This window comes from Mesocricetus auratus, unplaced genomic scaffold (genome assembly GCF_017639785.1).
Source record: "Mesocricetus auratus isolate SY011 unplaced genomic scaffold, BCM_Maur_2.0 Super-Scaffold_100054, whole genome shotgun sequence".
NCBI classification, from domain to species: domain Eukaryota; kingdom Metazoa; phylum Chordata; class Mammalia; order Rodentia; family Cricetidae; genus Mesocricetus; species Mesocricetus auratus.
The window spans coordinates 2,888,336-2,907,344 of record NW_024429231.1 but is presented as its reverse complement, the minus strand read 5'-3'; the positions used below and the strand labels follow the sequence as shown (position 1 = coordinate 2,907,344).

General features: G+C 51.0%; 2 protein-coding genes across 3 annotated transcripts in view; one reads left to right on the top strand and one right to left on the bottom strand.

Annotated features, from left to right (window-relative positions):
* LOC101835890 (nodal modulator 1) overlaps positions 1–10,108 on the bottom strand; it is a 52,648-nt gene extending 42,540 nt beyond the window's left edge. The window contains exons 1-5 of the mRNA XM_005084683.4: positions 9,922–10,108; positions 6,284–6,373; positions 5,447–5,492; positions 2,106–2,206; positions 905–1,011 (exon numbers count right to left, since the gene is read on the bottom strand). Of these exons, the coding sequence (XP_005084740.1) occupies positions 905–1,011; positions 2,106–2,206; positions 5,447–5,492; positions 6,284–6,373; positions 9,922–10,062 (485 nt within the window). The 5' untranslated portion in view covers positions 10,063–10,108. The remainder of the gene's footprint in view (positions 1–904; positions 1,012–2,105; positions 2,207–5,446; positions 5,493–6,283; positions 6,374–9,921) is intronic.
* Positions 10,109–12,836: 2,728 nt separating this feature from the next.
* The window catches only part of Abcc6 (ATP binding cassette subfamily C member 6), a 41,336-nt gene continuing 35,163 nt past the window's right edge, over positions 12,837–19,009 (top strand). Inside the window, exons 1-5 of one of the 2 annotated variants that reach the window (XM_013124211.3) lie at positions 12,837–13,056; positions 13,879–14,061; positions 17,328–17,453; positions 17,569–17,697; positions 18,758–18,883. In XM_013124211.3, coding sequence (XP_012979665.1) covers positions 13,003–13,056; positions 13,879–14,061; positions 17,328–17,453; positions 17,569–17,697; positions 18,758–18,883 — 618 coding nt within the window. In that variant the 5' untranslated portion in view covers positions 12,837–13,002. Of the gene's footprint in view, positions 13,057–13,878; positions 14,062–16,538; positions 17,454–17,533; positions 17,698–18,757; positions 18,884–19,009 lie in introns of those variants that run through there. The other variant, XM_013124212.3, reaches the window with a different exon arrangement.

Below are 19,009 nucleotides of genomic sequence, written 5' to 3'. Positions count from 1 at the left end.
AGGTAAGGAGCCCAGAAACATGAAGACTAAGTGACCCTGGTATGAAGTCAAACAGAGCCTCCCTCCAGTCAGCTGTGTATATTAGCACTGAGAAACTAGCACATTACATTTATGAAAGCATTCCAAATTCTGGCAACCCCACATCCGAAGCCCTCCAGGCCCAAGAACTTGGGTTGGGCCAGGAGGAAGCACAGCCCTGTGCTCCTCCAGAGCAGGTCCAGGCGCCATCCAGGACAAACGGTCAACAGTCACTGCTAAGTTGGACAACACACTAGAGGATGACTATCAACTTCACTACTGTTTTAGCTGGGTTCTGTGTACCGAATAATAATGCTCTAAATGTTTTCAAAAGTACCAGCTCCGATTATTCCGGTATCAATCCCAACGTATCTGTTAACAGCTACAGCTGCGCTCTCCCCACTGCACCGGTCAATACCAGCCCTTTAAATTTCACTCCACAAGGTTAACTAAACAACCATCAGGTCCAACTACTAAAGGGCTTCCATGTAAATGATAAAATGTTGTCTTTAAAGCCAGCAATGCTCATTAGCACCACCTGGCCAGTCTGATGCACTTACACTGACCTTCCCAGTAACCTGTAATCACCTCCATCTGTAAAGCAAAGCAGAGGGGTGAAGTCACCTATCCCAAGCCAAAGAGAAATGGAGGAGCCCGTTCAAACGCAGACCCGGAGCACTACCCATACAGACAGTAGCTGGTAATTAATCACCCCCTCCCGCACAGTGGGTCAGATGACTCCCACTTCAAGAGGAACCTGGGCTCTGAAAGCATGAACTTGCTTAGAGGCCAAATCAGGATCTGAGCCCGCCCCCCCCCCCAAAGCTCCCCATGCCCGTCAACAGCCTGGTCTAGCAGCCAGACTAGGCTCCAGGACGCCACTCACTTGCCACCAGGCTGTGTGACTGTGGACTGGATCTTCGCGTCAGTGCCTGTGCTTCTCAGGGACACCTGAACTCCTGCGGGGCCCAGAGGCTGCCCTTTGCTGAGAACCTGTGAGGAGGAGGACAATAGGCAGTTTTTATTCATGCTCCTGCCCCAAGTGGGTCAAGGGTCTCTCTCTCTCTCTCTCTCTGAAGCTGATGTAGTCAGGAGACCTTTATGGAGGGCTGTGGGGAGAGGGGACACTAACAGGAAAATACTGCACCACTGAATCTAAGACAAAATGTCTATCATGATGGGGGTGGAGCCTGCTCAGTGGTTGGTCAAGAGTGTCCACTGAAGCCGGGTGGTGGTGGCACACGCCTCTAATCCCACACTCAGGAGGCAGAGACAGGTGCATATATGTGAGTTCAAGGCCAGTCTGGTCTTCAGAGGGAGTTCCAGGACAGTCAAGGCTGTTTCATAGAGAAACCCTGTCTCGAAAAACCAGAGTGCACACTGCTCTTGCAGAGGCCTGGAGTTGAGTTCCTAGCACCCCATCAGGCAGCTTGTAACTGTTTTAACTCCAGGTCCAGGGGGATCCCATGCCTCTGGCCTCCAAGAACAACCATACTCAAATATACATACCCACACACACTAATTAAAAATAAATCTTTTAAAAACTGTATCACTACTTTACAAATCACTAAGAAAGGGAAAATACCCAGGATCCCCTCTTGCACATATGAACCAGCCGAGGGCCTCACTCTCCGCACAAAAGAGCGCGTGTGAGCCCACACACCCTGCAGAGCACCACCAGCACCGGGACCTCATCTCACGGGGACTGGATGGAGGGAAGGAGGACGCTAATGAGAGTGGAGCTGGGAGCAGGCGCTCATACAGCACTGCGCTCACTGCCCAGGGTTCCAACACCTCCCCAGAGCAGTTCCTCAGGAGGCGGCACCACTGGCAGAAGCCTCCCTGGAGGGGCTGCCCCTCGCTCCCACACAGCAGGGCAACAACTTAGGTCCTGGGCACACGCCCCTCCCTTTCTGCACCCCATCACAGGCCATTCCCCACAGCCAAGCTGACCCCAGGCTGCCACACAGCACAGACCCTCGAAGCTCACTGTGGCGACCCTAGGTGCCAGAGCCCCACTTTGCAAGGTTGGCAGGTGGTGGCACGGGACAGAGCAGGGTAGAAAACAGCAGAGCCTGGAGGCAAACCTTTCCGTTCACAGAGAAGCCAGTGAACACGAAGTTGACGTCTCCGCCCTTGGTGCAGATGTCGCTCACCCCATCCACGTGCAGATCCACACTGGTTGGCTCTGGGGGGAATCGGGAAAGGAGAGATGGGGACAAGACACGAAAGGCAGCGTGAGTGCCAGGAACACACGTCCCAGCCAGACTCTTCGACGCATTTCTACGTGTGCCAGGAACACACTTCCCAGCCAGACTCTTCAACATATTTCTACATGTAACGCCCTCACATGATTGGAGCCAAAGTAGAGGCACAAGTCTCCTCCCACCCCACCTGTCTCCTGGCATCCTGAACAAACTTCCAAGTGCACCGAGGATTCGCCAACAGCTGTGCTGTTGGTGCTCCGTGTGTCTGTGTACGGTTCCTGAGGGTCTGTACATATGCACATGGAGACTGTGTCTGTGTACGGTTCCTGAGGGTCTGTACATATGCACATGGAGACTGTGTCTGTGTACAGTTCCTGAGGGTCTGTATATATGCACATGGAGACTGTGTCTGTGTACAGTTCCTGAGGGTCTGTACATATGCACATGGAGTCAGCTGTGCCGTGTGTCTGTGTACAGTTCCTGAGGGTCTGTACATATGCACATGGAGACTGTGTCTGTGTACAGTTCCTGAGGGTCTGTACATATGCACATGGAGACTGTGTCTGTGTATGGTTCCTGAGGGTCTGTACATATGCACATGGAGTCAGCTGTGCCGTGTGTCTGTGTACAGTTCCTGAGGGTCTGTACATATGCACATGGAGACTGTGTCTGTGTACAGTTCCTGAGGGTCTGTACATATGCACATGGAGACTGTGTCTGTGTACGGTTCCTGAGGGTCTGTACATATGCACATGGAGACTGTGTCTGTGTACAGTTCCTGAGGGTCTGTACATATGCACATGGAGACAGCTGTGCTGTGTATACGGTTCCTGAGGGTCTGTACATATGCACATGGAGACAGCTGTGCTGTGTATACGGTTCCTGAGGGTCTGTACATATGCACATGGAGATAGCTGTGCTGTGTGTACGGTTCCTGAGGGTCTGTACATATGCACATGGAGACAGCTGTGCTGTGTGTCTGTGTACGGTTCCTGAGGGTCTGTACACATGCACATGGAGTCTAGCTGTCAAGGCTGGCTGTCTTCCTCTATAGCTCCCTGCCTTACTTTCTGTTGTTTTTCGAGACAGAGTTTCTCTGTGTAGCCCTGGCTGTCCTGGAACTTGCTCTGCAGTCCAGGCTGGCCTCAAATCACAGAGATCCTCCTGCCTCTGCTTCCCACTGAGTGCTGGGGTTAAAGGTGAGCGCCACCATCACCCGGCTCTAAAATGTGCAGCTCAGGCTGGCCTTGTGATCCTCCTACCTCCACCTCCTTTAGCAAACCCTGCCAGCATGCGCCACCACAACCCGCCCCTACCTTACTTCCTTTTTAAATATTTATTATGCATACAGTTTTTATCTGTGTACATGCTTGTACGCCGGGAGAAGGCATCAGATCTCATTATAGATGGTTGTGAACCACCATGTGGTTGCTGGGAATCGAACTCAGGACCTCTGGAATAACATGCAGTGCTCTTAACCTCTGAGCCATCTCTCCAGCCTCCCCCACTTACTTTTGAGGCAGGTTTCTCACTAAATCTGGACCTATCGATTTACCTTGGCTGACTGGCCAGCAGCAGCCTAGGGATTCTCTTGTCTCTATGTTCACAGACATAGCCGCCATGCTTGGCTTTGACATGAATCTTCATGGTTGCACAACAAGCACCTTACCAAATGAGCCACCATTCCTCGGCCCCAAAGAGTTCACCATGGACCAGGCACCTAGAGTGTGTGACACAACTCCAATCTCACACACTGGCTCCAGGTCTAAAGAGGACCATCAACTCCATGGCGACCGGAACCTCACAGGGAGGACATGAGCAGTGCAGGTTAAGGGGACAATGACAAATGGAAAGGACAACCCTGTTGCCACACCAGCCCATCTGACCCTTCAATATCACACATTGCATTTTCTTTAGAAAACAGAAAGGCTCTCCACAGAAGTTACAGGTGAGCTGTTAGAACACAGGAAAAAGGCTGGGGAGACAGCTAGGTCAGTGACTCACTTGCCACAGACACATGAGGACCCAAGTCTGATCCCCAGCACCCACAGAAGAGCAGCAGCACAGCAGCATGCATAGGTACCCCAGAGCTGAAAAGGCAGAGACGGGGTTCCTGGGGCTCACTGGCCAGCCTGCTTAGCCAAATCAGAGAGTTCCAGGCTCAGTGGGAGACCCTGCCTCAAAAACTAAGGTGGAGGGTGACTGGAGAAGACACCTGATGTGAACCTCTGGAGCATACGCGTTTGTGGGCACAGACACACAGACATGTGTGGGGGTTGGTGATACCGCCCCTGGGCAGGTGGCCTTGGGGTGTATAAGAACGCTGGCTGAACAAGTCATAGAGAACAAGCTATTTGGTAGATTTCCTCTATGGTCTCCGCTTTAGTTCCAGCTCCAAGTTCCTGCCTCAACTTCCCGCAGTGACGAAGTGTTGACCTGAGAGTGGGGGCTGAAATAAATACTTTCCTTCCCAAGCTGGTTATGGTATTTCATCATGACAGTAGAACCCCTAAGACACTCATGTACACACACACACAAAGAATTCTGTGCAGCAAAGAAGTGACCTAGAGCCACACACAGTAAAGAGGAGTGTCACAAACAAGATTAGAGAGACCAGACACTTTAAGAAGCAGCCTGTATGATCTCATCTAGCTCAGGTTCAAAACAAAATGCAGCTACACAGAGCGCGGGGCTCAGGCTAAAATACCAGCTCACTGGGATGCAGCAACTAGAACCCAACTTTACGGAAACAGAAAGGAGCTGCAGGTGGCCTTTTGTCACAGTAAGGGATCCCTCGGATGCCACTCTTGTGTCCAGGCCACAGACCATCCGCTGCCCAAAGACAAGTCTCCCCTCCACAGAGCCAGCATCTCCAGTCCCGTGTGCATCTGGATTCTGATCTTACAACGTTTAAACACATCCCTTATTTTAGAGGGAGCAGAGCCAGACACTGCAGCACACATCTGCAACCTCAACTGCAGGAGACTGTCACAGGGAAATGTTGAGTGAGGTTAGCCTGGCTGCACCGCAAAGACATAAAAGTCCCTGGTCCCGGGACATGAAGAAGGCCCCAGTTTGAGTCTAGACAGTGCATCGAACTGAAGCTAACAAGGCATTTCTTCCAGAAAGAGGTACAGCCATGAAGGATGCTTTTTTAAGAAAAGGACAGCCAGTGTGCAGCGTGGTCCCCTGCAAAGTGCCCTATTACTCGGCTCACTTACCAAAACTCCAGCCCAGGGGAGGTTCAATCTTCAGGATGAAATCCCCCTACAAGGAAAACCACGAAAGGTGAAGGGAGGAGACCTGCAGACCCAGGGTACATAGACCCCAAACAGCCCCTTCTGAAATAAAGTCCTCCACCAGGCTCTTCTAAATGGCGGCAGCCGGACTCCCTTCCAGAAACAGCCAGCTGAGAAATTTCCATCTAGCAACATCTGTGAGATGTAAAGACTTGGGCAGGCAAGATATCGCAGTGGATAGAGCTTGCTGTGCAAACCTGATAATCAATTCCTGGGACCCACAAAAAGGTAGGAGAGAGCTGACTCCCACAGGTTGTCCTCTGACCTAAACACAGACACAGACACAGACACAGACACACACACACACACACACACACACACACACGCACGCACGCACGCACGCACATGCACACACACACCATGGCAGGCAGCCCTGTACCCACCCCCACCTGCTACACACAAATAAACAGTTTTGAAGGTAAGCACGAGACTCTACGGAATCTGAGTGTCTCGATGCTGGCACGTGTGGCAGGCTGGAGTAAAGTGCAGTGCTGAGAGCTGTCCAGCTCACTCCTGCCCTCCCCTCGCTACCCTGCCTGCAGCATCCCTGTGAGGCTGAGGGTGGAATGTCTGCAGACACTGCCAAATGTACCCCACCGAATCGCTCAACCGTGGGAAATCCGCATTCCACAATACAAGTAAGTTTTCATGTGGGGGGAAGGCCATGTCCCTGGTCACCACAGTCATTTGGGAATGCTAGTTAATTACTTCCTGTCATAAGAGCCACTCGATGAAAACTGCAGTCCCTCTGCCTCTTACCTTATCATACAAGGGGATCATAAAGTAGCCATTGTTAGGAGCACAGTCTGTCTGATATTTCAAAGTCCCATGCTTGGTGTAGAGCTTTATCTGGAAAGCAAGGAAAGAAAACTAAAGTCCTAATACTGTCTTAGAGAATTAGTTACCATGTAATGCCTGCACGCCTTCTATCCACCTGTGTTAGCTGAGTGCCTAACAGTTGTTAAAACAGCTTTGGGGACAAAGGGAAAGAAGACAGAATACCCCAAAATAATGTTATTTTTGTTTCTTTTATTGAAACCACCTTTGACCTACCCCAAAAGTCTTGTGAAAATTCAGATTCCCAGGCCAGCAGGATGCTCAAGAGGCTAAGGCACCTACCTTCTGGAGACCTGAGAACCCACATCAAGGCTCATGGTCAGAACCAATTCCACAAGTCTTCCTTTGACCTCACACAGCATGCACGGACACACACAACACATGTGTTTAAATCCATGACTGCCTGCCCTCAGTTCCACCCCAGCACTGCAATTTAGACATAAAGGCGACTCGGGAGGTAGACTGCGGAGCTGCCCTGCAAAGGCTTTACCTAGAGGTCTAGGATGAACATTGCGGCCTGCATTATTAGCCCCAAATGATTCTAGATGCTTAGAGGAATGCTCAGCTAAAACCCTCCACTGCCACCATCAGAACAAAGATTGATGTGAAAGGAATTCAATGTATTCGCTGTCCTCAAAGGCCCGGCTACAACTGCTGCACCGTAAGCCTCCGCAGACACAACCTCTCAACTGGAAGGCGCAAAGCCGTATCAGGGTCTCCCCTACACTGGGTGACCTTCACAAAGCCATGGTACCACCAGAGGCCGAGCTGCTTCACAGTGAAAATGGAAAGACCTTGTTTCCGGGTGGCTGTGTTTATTCACAGTGGCGTGGTAAGCATCAGGCATGGAGTGCAGACTCATGAAGAAGGGGTTCTATTTACTATCTCTCTGAAGGAAAAGCCACTCAGCACCATCAGATAGAGACACACCAGACAGTCAAAGGCAAACTGCCTAAGCTGGCCTGTGTGGCTCAATGACTCTCAGCCTCAGTGTCCCAATCTGTAAAGAGGACATCAAAGAGCCTGACCTCTAAAATATGAATGTTGTAGCTCAGCAATTAAGAGTACTTGTAGCTCTTGCAGAGGCTACTAGTAAAGGACAAAATATCAAAGTCTGGTCCTTTCCCTGCACTGAGATTCCCCCTTCTGAGACAAGCCTTCAGTACATGCTCCGAGAAGGCAGACACCTTGGGCAGAGACAGGGTGAAGAAGGCTGAAAGGAGGATGGGAGAGCAGCCAGGTGTGGTTGTGCAACCCCTGCAGGCCCAGCATCTGGGAGGCCAGGGCAGGAGGATCGCAAGTTCCAGACTGCCTGGGCATGTCTCAAAAGAAAAAAGAAAAAGAAAAAAGAGGAGAAACGGGAGGAGGGGAGACTGAAATACCCAGATTACTTGCATGTTATAAAATACAATGTAAGTCTGGCGTGGGTAGCACACGCCTTTAACCCCAGCACTTGGGAAGCAGAGGCAGGCGGATCTCTGTGAATTCGAGGCCAGCCTGGTCTACAGAGCGAGTTCCAGGACAGCCTCCAAAACAATACAGAGAAACCCTGTCTCAAAAATACAAAAATAAAATAAAAATAAAAATAAAACACACTGTATTGTGAATTGTCACACTGAGCTCACTGAGAAGCTGGCTTTAGCAGCAGTATTGTCCCAACTCCATTTCAGACCTAAATATGTCTGTCTACAAGTGTCTTCTAAGTACTGACCCCATCCCTGAGACAGGGAGGCAAGAAATAGCAAACACCCCAGGAGATGGGGCAGACTTAGTGGACTTCCTAGGGGAGACCTCACCCTCTCCAAGGAGCAGATGTGAAGGGGGTGGGAGGGAAACGGAGGGAGCAGGAGGAGAGGAGGGAGGGGGAATGATATTGGAATGCGAAAAGTAAATTAATTTTTAAAAGTTAAAAAACCACCCCAAGAGTAAAACATCTCATCATCGAGCACGCCCAGAAGGTGACCCGTTCCTAACAGGTGTCGCTATTGCTCATCATGATAGAAGAGAGCCTGGGGAAGCCACAAGCTCCGCCACGGGAAGCTCACACAAGGAGAGCAGCCCAAGCAGGGTTCCAGCAGATCAGTCTCCGGTGGGCGCTGTTAGCACCTGATCTGAGGCGTGCAGCGCTCCTCTACCCTGCTGAGGACTCCAGCGGCCTCAGTCCACTTCCGCTGTACTCGTATGTAAGAAGGCCATTCATCCAAAACCAGAAGTAAGCCTGCCATACTTCACTCTCCGGGGCATACAGCACATCCTTTGTAAAGTACAGATCAGAAATGGGCCACATACATCTGCGTGGGAACTACATACATGAGATGTCTGGTGTCGTAATCAGAGATTACAAAAGGATGGGTTGCTCCAGACATGTGGACAAGGAGCCCTAGGGCTTGAGAACACAGTTCACAATGGGCCACAGAAACCACTTTCTGCTCTCCTAACCCCTGTTAGTGCATGGGGGCGACTGTCCTCTCCTTCCTCCCAAAGCTGCAGGATGAAAAGCCTTTCCGAGGCAGCTCCTGAGACGCCCAGTGCTGCAAGGCCAGGAGGCAGAAGGACCCAGGGCAGACTCCTGGAATCCAGCCCTTGGAAGCCAGGGAGTCCAAAGTTCAAAGCCTGCCTTGGGTATATTGAGCTTGAGATCAGCTTGGGATACATGAGAACCTTGTCTCAAAAAAATAAAATAAATAAATAAATAAAAAGAAAGTAAGATACAAATCAGCTAACCAAGGAGAGGGCGGCAGGCAGAAAGCCTGGAAGAGGACAGCTGATTCCACCTTAGGAAGCCACGTTTCTGGTTTCTGCCACTTCTAACACCATCTTACTACTGGGGTTTGGAGAAAGGTCAAAGGGTAGGGACAGCACCTCACCTTTTCCCCCAGTTTTAGTGACATGCTAAAGGTGGTCACTGCCAGCACTGGGCAGCTCAAAGGGGCCTCAGACAGCCTTCTCTTTGGCACCCCCACATCTCTCCTCAGGGTGTCTGTCTAGCTCTTCCCCTCTCCCTCCATTCTCCGGCCCCTCTATCACCTCCTTGAGAAAACTAGGCCTAGCTCCCTCTCCAATCCGGCGTCTACTTCTACCCATGCCCCTTCTAGTCACGGGCTTTCAGGGTCAGAATCCCCCCGGGCTGACAGAACTTTCGACTCAGTCGAAAATAGGTTTCACAAATCCCTAGTGTAGTTTCTGCAACTGTGCAGGGTGGCTGGCAACTCTGCACTTTGAAAAGGAAAGGGGGGGGCTCACAGCCCCAGAGGCTGCTGCTCAGGTCAGGACTCGGCGATGGGTACCGATCCTCTCCAAGTGCACCCCAGGAAGGATGGAGGAACCATGGGTTCCATACCTTGGGGTTTGGAGAGTGACACGTGTGGTTTCCAGGTCTGCAATATGGGTTGGGCAGATCTGAGTTCAGGGTCTTGGTCTGGGGGGAGACGGAGTCTATCAAGCCCTCCCCGCCGCCCACCCACCCCTCTCGCCTCTCGTGGCGGCTGGGGAAGGACGTAGAGCCTCTGAGAGCCTGGCCCGGGGTCACACAGCCCGCCCGGCCACCCGCGGCGGCTCACCTCAATAAGCGAGTAGTTGATCTCCACGTCCGACTTCACGAAGCCCCCGCAGCCCACCACAATGTCCTCGGAGCCGACCGCCAGCCCCGCACCGCTCAGCAGCAGCAGCAGCAGCGCCGCGGCACTCCGGCCCGCACGCATGGCCCGGCCTCCGCGTGCCTAACCCTCCGCAGCCCGCCCGGTCCCGCCCCTCACACCGCACGCAGCCGGCTCCTTCCTCCTCCTCGCTGGGCTGACAAGCCCAGGTCCCGCCCCGGAGCGGCTTCGCGCAGGCGCGCCGCGGCCCTACGCCACGCCCCCAAGGAAGACCGCCGTGACACGGGCTCCGCAGGGAAGCGCGAGCGCGTGCGCCTCTGGCGTCCTGGAGGACTCCGCGCAGCCTCTGCAAGGAGGAACCCAGACAGGCTTTCCAATCCGGATTCAGTGTCACAACTGATTCTTTTTTGTTGATTGACGTAGTCAACAAGCACCAACTCTTTTTGATCCACATATTTCATAAGTCAGATGTAATTTCAAAAAACGCTTTAAAAATGTGCTATTTGGCTCAACTTCCTACATTCCCCCTCCCGCTCTTTGACCAGCGCTTACTTCTATAGTAAAATCGTGTTTTAGCCAGACAAATTCAAGGCCTACCTTAGCTACAAAACAAGTTCAAAATCAACCTGGACATCTTTAGACAGGAGAGGGAGCAGGAGGGGTACGGGGAGGGGGAGAGAAGAAAATGTATAATATTTAAAAGGGCTGGGAAATTAGCTCAATGCATGCCTTGCAAGGCCCTAAATTTGCTCACCAGTATAGACACGTATGCAAGTAGAATGTGGCTTATAATCCATCCCTGTACTCATGAGGCTGAGGCAGGAGGACTTCCGTGAGTTCAAGCCCTGCTTGGATTACATTGAGAGTACCAGAGTAACCAGAGTGAGGGGTTGTGAGGGGTGGGGGATTTCCTGGGCTGGTGGCACCGTCAGTGAAGTGTTTACCTTGCAAGCCTAAGGATCTGAGTTTGATCACCAAACCCGCACTGGGGAGGTGGACACAGGAAGGCGCCTGCAGCTCCCTGGCTTCGGGACGATGAGAGGCCACAGACCGCCTTCCTGAAGAAGGTGCCGGAAGCTGCCCTCCGCCCCCGACATGCATGTGCCCACCTGTGAACAAAACTCCTGAAAAGAATCTGCGTCTGCTGAGACTGGCTGTTTAGGATTTCAGTGGTGGAGAGACTGGAATGCTGCGGGTCTGGAGGCTAATGACCTTGGGCTGGTTCTGGCCTCTGAAACAACCACACCTGTCCTCCCCCTACCTGTGCTGAAGCTAACATATGACGATAGAGAAAAACCTTAGAATCTATTGGGTCTAAAATTGGTAGAAGTAGACAACCAGCTTCTTCCGATCTGAAAACTAAGAATATCATTAGATAGCGTCTTGGACCTGTAGGAAAGGCTCCTCCATCTTGCCTTACCCATCTCTCTGATGTACCAGCAATGTATTCTAAACATGCCATGATTTATGGCTTCCTCTGTTCTGTAAAATTATAAAGACGCCGTGAAACCTCATCCATGTTGGACAACTGTAGTGAAAATCTAGCAGAGTCATTGTACGTAGGGTAAACATTACGATGAAATAGTTGTTTTTTCACTGCATCTAAGGCAAGCATCAGAAAGAAATATTTGTTGTTGGAGGTATTTAGAGCTCGAAGAAATCACTGTAGAAACAGTGATTGTTTGTGTTACCTATAGCTGTTTTTCTGGAGGAGCCTTTGCGTCCCCGGGACGTCCGGCACCATTGGGTACTGCAAACAGGGCACAGTGGGGACTAACCCTGCGGGGTGACGTTTGGTGTGAGGAGCGTGTTCTACTCTGGAAACAATTTTGTGTGACAATCAATAAACACGCTTCCGCACAGCTGTTTGAGGTTCAGCTCATGTACGCTGGATCTCCCTCTGCCTATGAGGCCTAAATTCATCTTGGAGTGACACTCTTTCTTCGATTGTCCCACGTAACTCAGAACACTGACAGAAGGTGGAATCTGGGGTGACCCAAATCTGTGTTCCTGGGTCACGGCCCAGAACGGCTCCAGAATAAACTCTCTCTTATTCCATTTAAGATGAGAGCGGTAATTTTTGTGTCAACACACCCACACACATGCACAGAACAAAATAGAATCTGTGATTTGGCTTCTTTGTTATAAACGACGCATTTCTGTCGGCATGGCTTTTCTATTAGAAATGCTATTATTGTTCCTGAGACAGCACCTAACTAGGTAACCCTGACTAGCCACAGACTCACTGAGATCCCCCTGCTTGTGCCCCCTAAGTGCTGGGATTAAAGGCATAAGCCAACTGCCTGGTTAAATGATATTGTTTTCTTAATCAAAAATATTATTTAAGTTTGTAGTAATATTAAAGAGGACATTTACATTTTATTTTGGTTCTAACTCTAACACTTATATAGAAACATTTTGAGGGTTTTTCTCTCGTATGCCTGAGATTTGCCCCATTGATTTTCCTTTGAATTCATTCTCTCAAATGAATTCACACACTTCAGTAAATAATTTTATTTATTTATTTTGTTTGTTTTTATTTTCGAGACAGGGTTTCTCTGTGTAACAGCTCTGACTGTCCTGAAACTCTCTCTGTAGACCAGGCTGGCCTCAAACTCTCAGAGATCCTCCTGCCTCTGCCTCCCGGGTGCTCGAATTGAAGGTGTGTGCCGCCACCGCCCGGCACAAATGATTCCTTTTAAAAGCAAGACTCTACATTCCTCCCAGCACCCGCACTAGACCACATTCGTCCCCAGTTGCTGTCGTCTTTCCTCAGGGTACCTCCTGCGAGGCTTGGCCCAAAGTGTGCAGGGCGTTTGGGAGGAACTTCCCACTGAGGAAGCACGCAGGTGTCCTGGCACTTTTCGGGTGGGGAGGGGGGTTCCAGAATCACCTCGCCAAGCAACAGATCCACCTCCGAGCTCCGCTCCGCTGAACCTTGCCCCCGGGCCTCCGCTTCCCAGCTCCAATCCCGGTCAAACCCGCCCAGCCCCGCCTCTTCCCCAGCCGGGCTCTGAGGGCTGATCTGGGACCGACCAAGAGTTGATGGACAGAGGGCACCCAATGGCCGCGCCTGGAGAGTCTTGCACCGGCCCGAGGGTGAGTCCTGCCTGCCCCACTCCTTTCCCTGGTCCAAGGAAAACTCGAGCTGCCGGGAAAGCTAGAGCTGCAGCACCCCAGTCCCAAATTCTTGACCTCGGGAAGCAGTAAGGCCATTGAGCAGCGATGCAGCAACAAATCCACCAAACCCTGGCCCGGAAGAGGGTTTAAGACTGGGGACTTTGATTCTTATTTGCATACCGTTAGTGGGACAGCATCTCCTCTGTTCTAGCTATATTATACCCTGCTCCAGGGCCCGGAGTCCAGCAGGTAAGGGCCAGAATAGCAGTAAGGAGCTACTGTGTTCACAGAGGGCTTGTTCGGTGCACAGTGCTGTGAGTTCAACGGGTTGGGCTGCTTCAGACAGCCCGCACAGGGAGGTTCTACAATTCCTCCTTGACAGAGAAGGGCACAGTCAGCTTTGCCACTTCCTGTTTGTGTGGGTGCAAAGGGGGCAGTTCCTTTTTGGTACCTCAGTATACTGATCTATGAAATGGGGACAGTAGCAACTACCAAGGGAGTTCTTATAAAGAGTAACAGTCAAGCCATGATGTCACTGTAAGCCCAACACTTGGGAAACTGAGGATCACTCATTCAAAGCCAGCCCCAGGCCCACTGCCTCCCAGCTGACTAGCATTTCTCTGGGCCTCTACTTCCCCATAAGCTAAGTTGGTGTAACTCTACCTGCCTTATGGAGTTGATATGCAGAGGAGGGGTTGTGAATGAAAAGGTACACCCAAGAGGACTTGAAATACTTTCAGGTGCTGCCTGTCCCATAGGCAGGTGGCTACCATCCTAACAGTGTCCCTGTGTTCCATTCAGATCGGGAACCAGACAGAGCAGGAACCTGTGGCCCATGGCTTGCTCAGCCCGTGCTTCCTGAGAGCAGCTGGGAGCTGGGCGCCCCCCATGTACCTCTGGGTCCTGGGTCCCATCTACCTCTTCTACATCCATCGCCATGGCAGGTGCTACCTCCGGATGTCCCGCCTCTTCAAAGTCAAAATGGTAGCCACAGGGAGCCGGGACCAGGGGGCCTGGAAGGGGGGTTTGGCAGCCGTGCTGGGGGCAGGCTGGAACCTGGCAGAGACTCCACACCTCTCATCAGCAAGAACATAGGACAGGGGCAAGAAGGGAGGCAGTTAGCCAAACAGGTCAGCAGCGAAGAGGGGACAGAGATAAACCCACGGGTCAAAGTTCTCACAAACAGATTTTGTGGTTGTGCAAATCTACACACACAGTGACCTGGCATTTCTCATTTACTGTAGGTACACTGGGGTACAAATGGTAATTTTAGAGCCATACAAGGTTGAGTCTTTTTATATCTTTAGCAAGTATTTTGTTTGTGTGTTTTGACTTTTTTTAGGACAAGGTCCCATGTAGCCCAGGCTGGCTTCAAACTCACTATGTAGCTAAGGATGACTCTGAGCTCCTGGTCCCCATGCCTCCCCTTCCAGTTTCTGGGGTCACGGGCATGTGCCATGACACCACATTTACTTATTGTCTTACTCCATTATACTGGGGTTGGATCCCAGAGCCTCAGGCTGCAGCAATGCTCCACCACTGAGCTGCACTCCTAGACAGTCCCATGCTTGTTTTCTCCTTATAGGAGGCTCGAGCACGTGAGACCTCAAAGCCCACCCCCACAGTGACACACCTCCTCCACCAAGGCCACGCCTCCTAATAGTGCCCCTCCCTATGGGCTAAGCGAATATTCAGACACAAGTCTATGGGGGCTGTTCCTCTAAACCACCACACCCAGATTCTCCCATCTTTTCTCTTCTACTTATTAGTTTTCTTTGCTATTGTTTTATTCCCCTTCTTAATGTCATCAATCAGGGCGACATAAGAAATTCACTAACTTATTAAAAGGAGACTGGATCCAAATTGCATTTACGACGTAATGTAATAAATTAAGATTGCCTGTTTGTGATGGCTTGAAAGGAAATGGCCCCCACAGACCCACAGGACCGACATTACAGGTGTGTGTCCCCAATCCCACTCCCAGGATTGTTGTGGGTCTCAGGAGGACTTTATTGTTGCTTGGATTTTTTCAAAAGGCTTTTTTTTTAAAACACTTTCTTCACCTTATAAAAGTCTGAGACGCATGCCTTTAATCCCAGCACTCAGGAGGCAGAGGCAGTCTGTGAGTTCTACAGAGCGAGCTCCAGGGCAGCCTCCAAAACAATACAGAGAAACCCTGTCTCGAAAAACCAAAAAAAAAAAAAAAAAAAAGAGTCTGAGAGTTGGTTGGGCGGTGGTGGTGCACACCTTTAATCCCAGCACTCGGGAGGCAGAGGCAGGCTGATCTCTATAAGTTGGAGATCAGCCTGGTCTACAAGAGCAAGTTCCAGGACAGCCTCCGAAACCACAGAGAAACCCTGTCTCAAAAAACCAAAAAAAAAAAAAAAAAAAGAGAGAGAGAGAGAGTTTCAGAGTGATGCATTTTTGCAAAAATTAGTAAAGATAACGGATGGCCTTGGACAGTAAGAAATTAGTAAAGATAACAGATGACCTTGGACAGTAAGTTATGTCACTATAAGCATAGATAAAGAGAAAAAAATAAACAGATAAAAATTTTTGCATGTTAACCCTGAGGCCGTAGTTTAGGATGCAGATGCCATCTGCTCCCAGGAAAGACTGGAAGTGCCAGCAAATGGCTGCAGCTTTGGGAGGAGGAGGAAGAGAGGGGACAGCACTGTGGTACAGCCTAGACAGGGCGGGCACCGGTTGTTGGGTCCAGTTGATGGCACGCTGGACCCAGAGCATTTGTCTTCTTTACAAAAGACTCTGATGGAGCGGATCAAGCTGCAGACCGTGAGATGCTGTAGAATGCCGTGCAGAGCTCAGCCTGCTAATACTCGTTCTGTGGCCAGACACGACAGCAGAAGGCTTAATGTCTTTTCTGTAGCATCTAAGGGTAAAATTTGTGGCAGGGTGGGGAGTTGGGAGGGACAGCGATGACTGTCCTGTGATGGGTCTGAGAGTGAGTGTTCCTATGAGGTTCCTTTGTGGTCAATAAACCACTCTGGTCACCCAAGGAGGACCTGAGGCACCTCTCTGCAGGGACATCTCCTACACAAGGCCATTGACACATGACCAAACTGTCTGCGGGCATCAGACTAATCTACAGTTCCAGGCCAAATTATCCTGATGACTGATCTGGGTTCAAACAGGAAAGAAAAGATTCCACTTACTGGATGGGAAGTAGAAGATATAACAGAGGCAAACTCAGGACCAGAGGCTCAGTCCCGGATGACCCCCACTGAGAGGCAGAAAGGACCTTGAGAGTTTAGGGGACACCCACAGTGTGTGCAGGTTAGCCTGGGAATTGCTGACGAGGCTCCCAGGAGGGAGAGTGACCACCGCTCTCACAGAGTCTAGCTGGTCACTCCTCTTTTGCTGACACCTTCAGTTCCCACCCAAGTGTGCCCTCAGCCAGGGCCCATCCATTGCAAACAGGGAGTAAGACTCTCCCAGGAACCAGAGGGACTTCTTAGTTTGTGCCATGACAGTTGGCAGTGCTGTGAAGTCACAGTCTGTGGGCCTCCAGTCTCGCTGGAAAATTGCCCCGGCCAGAGACCTGCAGCTGATGGTGGGTTGATCACCTGATCACCACAAACATGGGAGAAAAGAGACCAAGCCAAGAGTGGAGAGAGGTCCCAATACAGGCCACCAAAACACCATGCTAGGGTGACAATACAGATGTGGTTGGTGACAGAATCACCAGGACCAACCAAGAAGGAAGAAGCAGAGTTCATTAGCTCCACTGCAGCGTAGTGGCAGCTGGCTAGCCCTGGAAAGTATCGAAGAAAGGCATTCCAGGGGACACTTTAATTGGTGGGCTCTACTAGGGCAGTCTGGTGGGTCCCAACATCACCTTCTCAAGAGCAATTGGAGTTGGGGCTTGTGGTCAGCAACAACCTGGCATTTTAGGCAGCGTTGATCTCTTGCCCCAAGTCAGAAACATCCCAGCAGGAACATGCATCCTAAAGCGGCACCCATGGAAGACATATTTCATCACCTAGTGACTAACTCTTACTTCACACCCCAAGCCACCCTAACACGCACTCCTCCAGCTTCTTCTGTGGCTTGGGAAACACTGGGTAGGTGCAAGCTATTGCTGAGCATTTTGACATGACAGCTGAAGGTCAGGATGGGTCTCAACGCCTCCCAAGCAGGGATAACACATGAGGCGTTGCAAATGGTGTCTCCTCCAGTCTGCCTCCATTTTTCCTTTTCTCCCCGACAGTCTCATGAGTCTGTTTCTCCAGGTGCTTGGCTTTGCCCTCGTGCTTCTGTACACCTTCAACGTGGCCATGCCTCTGTGGAGGATCCACCAGGGGATGCCCCAGGCCCCAGAGCTTCTCATTCACCCTACCGTGTGGCTCACCACCATGGTAATCACGGCCGCTCCCAGCTTGCCCCCAACTGCTGCTTCCCTGTGATGTGGGGCATGTGGGGAAGGTGGGGACCTCAGGAGCTTCCCTCTGCCCTCCACCCTCTCTTGTCCAGAGCTTTGCCACCTTCCTGATCCACACGGAGAGGAAGAAGGGAATCCGGACATCTGGGGTGTTGTTTGGATACTGGCTGCTTTGCTGTCTCTTGCCGGCAATCAACGTGGCCCAGCAGGCCTCTGCAGGGGTGAGTGGGGCGCTGGGGAAACCAATATGATGGTGTCAGACCTCTTTTCTGTCCCTTTTCCCACACATGACACCCTCCCCCACAGGTACCTCCCATCCAATGTATTTTATTTGGAACTGAGACAGGATTATCATACCCATTTGTAGGATGCAGTGTATGCCGTGTGCATATGTGGACGTGCATGAGGACATGCTATGTGCATGTGTGTGCAGAGGCCACGGGAGGACATGCTGGGCCTTGATCTACCACTCTCTGCCTTATTCTCTCTGTATTGTTGTTGTTGTTTTGCTTTTGAGATTGGTCTCACACTGCAATGCAGGATGGCCTAAAACTCATGATCCTCCTCCTCCTCCTGCATGCGGGAAGTTCAGTGATCACAGCAGGCTGTATGTAATGAGACTGTAGAGAACCCAGTGCCAAACAGATGCAATAAAATCAGCTAAGAGAGGTTGGGGCTTTTCTTAGCCACCATTGTATTGCTGTGAAGAGACCAAGGCAACTCTTACATAAAAGAATGCACTTTATTGGGGGCTGGCTTACAGTTTTAGAGGTTAGTCCATTATCATTGTGGTGGGGAGCATGGCAAAGTCAGTCAGACATAGTGCCAGAGAAGCTACTGTGAGATCGTCCTGATCAATGTGCAGAGACTCTGGTCTTAACATGGGCTTACTAAACCTCAAAGCCCACCCCAGTGACACACTTTCTCCAATAAGGCCATTCTTTGTAATCTTTTCAAATAGTGTCACTCCCTGGTGACTAAACATTCAAATATGGCCCATAGAGGCCATTCTTAATCAATCCATCACAGGACTAGAAAGGAGAAAGGAAGGGCCCCATCTGTTATTGTCCCAGGTACTGTGACTCACACAGTGTGGCAGTGACAGTCACATGTTTGTAAGCAGGATAACTAGGAATGCTAAGACCATGCTTTCATGCACCAGGGCTTGGGTCCTATCTAGAAACTGTCCCAGGCCTCAGGCCCCATTTCCAGTCTCAGCCTAGACCTCTGGAACCCTTCTGTACCACTCCTGGGCTCAGTGGGGCTTCTCTGTCCCCACAGAGCTTCCACCATGAGCCCCTCCACCACCTGGCCACGTACCTGTGCTTGTTCCTGGTAGTGGCAGAGTTCGTGCTGTCCTGTCTGGTGGACCGGCCGCCCTTCTTCTCCGAAGACTCCCAGCCATTGGTAAGCCAGCCGCCGCATACCGAACTCGGTGCCTCCCTATCTCTGGGCCCCTTCTGAGGCCAACACCACATGTGGCCAAAGGGAGCTGGCCTAGAGCACAAGTTGTGTTTTCCTGTTGTTATTCAT